The 6,237-nt window shown below is 37.0% G+C and overlaps 1 protein-coding gene across 1 annotated transcript in view; it reads left to right on the plus strand.

The window, feature by feature from the left end:
• LOC107742996 (ankyrin repeat domain-containing protein 6-like) overlaps positions 1-6,237 on the plus strand; it is a 31,216-nt gene that overhangs the window by 8,636 nt on the left and 16,343 nt on the right. Inside the window, exon 2 of the mRNA XM_016556093.1 lies at positions 2,223-2,489. Coding sequence (XP_016411579.1) covers positions 2,364-2,489 — 126 coding nt within the window. The 5' untranslated portion in view covers positions 2,223-2,363. The remainder of the gene's footprint in view (positions 1-2,222; positions 2,490-6,237) is intronic.

The raw sequence follows: 6,237 nt of genomic DNA on the forward strand, positions 1-6,237 counted from the left end.
TTTTTTTACAGAACATATAACGCAGATAAAATGCTTGAAATGGTGTAATTACTTAGTTTGTCCAGAAGAGAGCGCTCCATTGTTTGCTACTGGCGACCTGGATGAAACGCTTTAAAGCTTAAGTCTATGGAAAACCTTTGAAACTTTGAACGGCCATATCTCTGTAACGGCGCACAAATCCGCACCAAATTCGGGGGATCCCTTCAGCTCGAGGAACCCTCTCGAACGCGAATCGAGTGTACATCTCGAGGCCCTCTTTCGAATGAGACCACCCCTGCGTCGATAGCCCCCGGGGTTCGGGAGTTACAGGCGGTTAAATTCGTGGTCCGGCGCCGACCAATCTAGCGATCCCGGGGGGCTACCTGCCTCCATCTTTGTGAGTGTGTGTTGTCTTTGCCAGTGACAAGCACAGTGAATTATTTCAGAAGTCACAGGTTTACAATGTCTTTGTTATTTTAAGCCTTGCGCAATTTTTGCCCTGCATTCTCCTGAAAAGGTGAGAATGTTTTTCCCTATTGTTTCGAGGAAACAATGGTACAGCCGAGACACTGCCATTCTTCAGGTTGTGAACGGGCCAGAGTTTAAAGTTCACTGATGTGTGGGGCTGTATATAACATAGAGGGAATCCGGAGAATCCTTTAAAGACACGCAGGGAGGGCTGGAGGGGATGTGCCTACACATGCTCATGTCAGCTCTCCTCTGAATTATTACAAAGTGCATCTGCGGCCATTTCACTGGTCATCATCATAAATACTACATGTTTAAAACTGACTTTGAAGTTCTTGACTAAGGACTGCCTGGGGGCTTAGACTGGTTATTGCTGTAGCTTTGCACATTTCAAAGTGTTTATTTAATCAAGTTTGTTTATAGAGTCACAACAAACCATTATACCAATTAAATTCAAACACAAAAAGTGTATAATACCAGTACTCATTCTCTTTACACTTGGGGGAAATTCTAGCCTGTTATGTAAGTGCAGTGTATAACATGCCATTAGTACACAATGAGATTTGACTGACGGTTGATTGTAGGGCTTGTTGTCATGGTGTTTGCAGTGAACATAACTGCTGTTTAAAAAGAAATACCTGACTATGTTCAGCCTGCTTCAGTTTTATGATCCAAAGGTTCACGTTTCACAGCTGTGACGTCACTATCAAAGTGCCTCACATGGTTTCGAACAATTCTACTTCTGTCAAGTTGAAGCTATATATCTTTTGTCATGAACTCGCCTTGTGAGTTGTGTGAATCAAGAGAAAGTTGCAAGAAATTTCATAGGCACAGAAACGCACTGCATGTGACCCTGAGCCAAACAAAACGTGATCAGATGACATAACTCAAGTCTTTGCTAATACCAGGTATAAACAGGTGGTAACCATAAGACGTGTGTAGCTAGCAGCTGGCATTTTGCAGGTCCTTCTTAAGAATCGTAACATTAGAGACGCACACTAAAATGTATTTTTAACAAGATTCATAATTATTTCAGTCAGATCAGAACAGTTTGAGTGGCACATTTTGGTGCAGATTGCAATGAAGTCCAGCTCTTTATATAAAGTTATAAGTATGTCCAACTTTATCCACAATACATACAGTCTACTCATGTAAAGCCATATATACTATATAGCAAATCTCAAATATTATTGCCCAGCACTAATCAGCCAAATGTGACTAAAAGGCATGAAGATATTAAGATATTAAAAGATGTTATAGATATTTAAATCATGCTTTTTTTTGTAAAGCTGCTTTGAAACAATGTGTATTGTGAAAAGCACTATATAATTTTGACTTGACATTGTAATACAGTTTTACAAAGAGACTGATATTGTAGGATGGTGCCGTTAAAAACTATATTAGACGTGGCAGCAAACATGCAATGTGTGAGCATAGCGAAACTTTTTACTCGTTTCACATGCAAAGAGGGACTTGAGAGTTTTTTTTTATGTAAAAAAAATATATATATTAAATTTTATCGGGTCATCGGAATGGTCATGAAAACATAAAACATTTTTTGGTATAAAATCCCATCAAAAACATTATAGGTGAACCATAGGGAACAAATTGAAATGATTAATAAATGTATGATATGACCCCTTTAATGACAAATCAGCTGATGTAGGGCCAACAAAATCCTCTTCAGTGTAACATTGTCTATAGTCACATCCGCTTTACTCTGGAAAACTATGGCTGCTGTTATGACAGTGGTGTCATTTCCTGTTTCCCCACAGGCTTCTCCAAAGGACATGAGGGTTAGATCCCTCCAAGAGCTGGACATCTATGGTTCCTCTCTCCTCTCATCCCAAGGCAGAGGGACTCATTCCTGTTTCTGATCCCAATAATTCCCCCCTCCCCAAGTCTTTCCCTAATTCATGAACCAGCAGGATGCATCATCTGTGCGAGCCCTCTCTGAGCGTCTCCTCATAGCCTCGCACAAGGGTCAAGCTGATCATGTGGTTCAGCTCATCAACAAAGGGGCCAAGGTAGCCACTACCAAGGTGAGTAACATGCTTTAGTGACCTTAGCTATATACTAGGTTCAGAAGTCTGAGACGTTGTCATTCAACCATCTGTGTACACGGTGGAGCAAATTGCATTTTCTATACAGGTTTTGGAGCTTATTTGCATAAGAATATTGCATTTCAAGACCGTGGTCTTGTCACAAATGGCACACGTGCCTGTAAAGTCCATGCATTCTTCACACAGGACAAGCAGTTCGCAAAGGCTGCAGTTTTATTAGATAACTGGGTCACACTTTAGTTTGGGGACGAATTCTCTCTATTAACTAACTATTAACCATGACCTTTGCCTCAGTAAACGCCTAATTTGCTGCTTATTAATAGTTAGTAAGGTAGTTGTTAAGTGTAGGTATGGGGTGGATTAAGAGATCCAAAATATGGTCATGCAGATTAAGGCATTAATATGTGCTTTATAAGTACACTGTAAAAAATGTACAGTTGCCAGCAAGCCTGTAAATTAACAAGAGTACCGTAAATCATCAACTACAATTGTACTGTTAAAAACACAGCACAACTGTAAAAAAGCAAAACAAGAGCATCTGTGAATTTACAGTTCTTTACTGTAATATAATTTACAGTATATGAATAATTATACCATGCACTGAATTAAAACCTGTTAACTCATTTCATTTGAGTGAAACCTATTGTCTTAAATTGGTCAATTGCTATTTAATAATAAAACTCTGAACTTATTTTGAGTCCACTAAGATAAAGAAATACATTCTTGAAATAAAACTAATTTGCCTTTGAGATTGTCACTGCATCAGTAACTATACAGTTACAGACTTAAGAAAAGCAACATGCAGCATAACATGAGTGTTTCTCTGCTCATCCATGACTTAAACACAGGTTTTAAATCCCAACAGAACAGAAAATGAAACACTAACAGATCTCCGATATATGAATAATTATACCATGCACTGAATTAAAACCTGTTAATTCATTTCATTTGAGTGAAACCTATTGTCTTAAATTGGTCAATTGCTATTTAATAATAACACTCTGAACTTATTTCTTTTGAGTCCACTAAGATAAAGAAATACATTCTTGAAATAAAACTAATTTACCATTGAGATTGTCACTGCATCAGTAACTATACAGTTACAGGCTTAAGAAAAGCAACATGCAGCATAACATGAGTGTTTCTCTGCTCATCCATGACTTAAACACAGGTTTTAAATCCCAACAGAACAGAAAATGAAACACTAACAGATCTCCGCTATGTTTGTCTTGTGCAAGAACACATAAAATAACACTTCAGTTCGGCATTTACTCTCCTGATCAGGCAACCAGCCACAGCCTCAGATGAAATCAACTGAAATAAAAGGGCTCTTGACCCTTGACTTTTTAAAGGTCACATATTGTACACCTTTCTGGAGTTTTATTTTAGGTTTTGATGTCCTTAAGAACATATATTTGCGGTATAAGTACCAAAAACCATCTCAATATATTTTTACAGCTCCTCTCTCAGGAGCTCTGCTGAGAACAGGTCGATTTTGGCCTGTCTAATTAATATTCATGAGCCTCTCTTCTGATTGGGGCAGTTCTGGCTGTTGCCAACATTGAAAAGCCAAGGGTGAAGAGCCCAACTAAAGCAAACACTAACCAACAAAATGGTGATTTCAAATACAATAAAAAAACATCCACACCTTTTTTTTATCTCAAAAGAAATAAGTTCACAGTGTTATTATTAAATAGAAATAGACCTATTTAAGGCAATCGGTTTCCTCAAATGACTCCGTGCATGGTATTATTATAGTCACATACTGTATATACAAGTATATTACAGTAAAGAACTGTAAATTCACAGCTACTCTTAATTTGCTGTTTTTACAGTTGTGTTTTTACAGTAAAATTGTAGTTCATGATTTACGCTACTCTTGTTAATTTACAGGCTTGCTTTTTTACAGTGTACTAATAAACAGCCAATATGCTAGTAATATGCACGCTAATAAGCAAGTAGTGAATTGGCCCCTAAAATAAAGTGTTACCGATAACTTGTCTGATGCACTGCATTTTTCAGAGGGAAGTGTGGCTCTGTGTATACGTTAGCGGCTTATGATCTGGTTTACTCAGTGTCTCAGAGCGGTGCGGATGTAAAGGAAGGAATTAGAAATTAAAAACGCTTTCTTTGTGGAAATTATGTTAAGTTATCTGTGAAGAGCACACTGAGGAATTTCAGGGCTCCAGACCAACGTCTGAGAGCTGCACTGTAAAAAAAAAACTCACCAGGAATTTACAGGATTAAAGATTATTATTTTACAATATATTACTGTTGTCAGAAATGTACTGTGAAATCAATGCATGCTGGGTCACTTTCTCACAAATAACTGTGAATGAACAGCAGAATGATGCTAACATCACAGTAATTTACTGCTTTATAATTCACATTATAAAGTTGTCTTTAACTGTGCCACTGTGAGAAATGTAGTTGTTTACTACTGTAATGGTTTTGAAGTCGCCATTATGGTGATTAGTGATTAGTGTTTGTTTGGGATCTTGGACCTTGCGTATTCCTATTCAAATTTCTGATCTAGTCATGTCAGAAGTGTGAAAAATGAAAACATTTGTCAAAATGATGACAGGTTAGAGTATGAAATAAGCTAATTGCCTGACTTTAAGATAGTCGAACTATTCTTAACATGAACATGACGTTTATATTTTAGCATTATTTAAGTATGAAGATTAATCAGTAACTTATTTCATATTCATAACTGTTTGTGGATGGATCTTTCACAATACTGAAGCAACTGCTGAGAAACGTCTTTGAAAGATGTGATATCAATACTCGACATACAAAACACAACAATGGTAACACTCAACAAATAAAAACAACACTTACAACATAAACCAACATTACATAATAAACCAACAACACAAGCTGCAAAAAGTGATCCAAAAACAAGTTCAATAGCACAAATAAAACCAACAAGAATATAAAAAAAAAAAACTCCACAGCATGATCTATTCATGCTGCATTGCATGCTGGGTGCTTTCAGAGTACATCTGCACTGTAGAAACACAGTATGATGCTGTTTGTTCACAAGACATTTCTGAGAGTGCAGTTAGATACGAGAGAAGTCCCACTGTGAAATTACTGTGAAAGTAATGCAATTATTAACCTGGAATACACTGTAATTTCACACTAAAATTTTTAACAGTGTGTAATTAACAATTATTTTGTTCCATTTGACAGTTAAGCATTAAAGCTATGAATTTATGTAGACCCAATTATATTAAGGCTAAGTTATATTCTCAGAGTGGGTCTGAGCTGGAACTGGTGTGTGTGTTTGTTTGTTTGTTCTTATTCATCAGGCTCTTTATTATTAATGTACAGTCACCTGTTTGAATTTTCGAAACAGAGCCTGGGACTTGGGACAATCAGAGAGCATTTGAACAGAGCGGATTTCACACAGGAAGGAAAACTGAAATCCTGGTCCATAACATACTGTAGTGGTAATGCAATGCATAGTGTTGACTAGAAGACATCTCACTGTCATTAATGTAGCATGAAGTATTGTTATTATTTCTGTTCCTAGAGGTTAAACTATGGACAAGCATAATCTCTGGTGTCCGCTGATCTTTAAATGGACATGAGCGCATAACTGTTTTAGTCTTACTGTCAACTCTAATGTTATTATATGAAGTATACTTTGTTAAAAGCATTTGCAGTTACATTTTGCTGTCTGTGTTACTGCAAAATGGGAGCTTGTGAAGAGTAAGAAAAT

This window comes from Sinocyclocheilus rhinocerous, unplaced genomic scaffold, assembly GCF_001515625.1.
Source record: "Sinocyclocheilus rhinocerous isolate Xijiao unplaced genomic scaffold, SAMN03320098_v1.1 scaffold617, whole genome shotgun sequence".
Lineage (NCBI taxonomy): Eukaryota > Metazoa > Chordata > Actinopteri > Cypriniformes > Cyprinidae > Sinocyclocheilus > Sinocyclocheilus rhinocerous.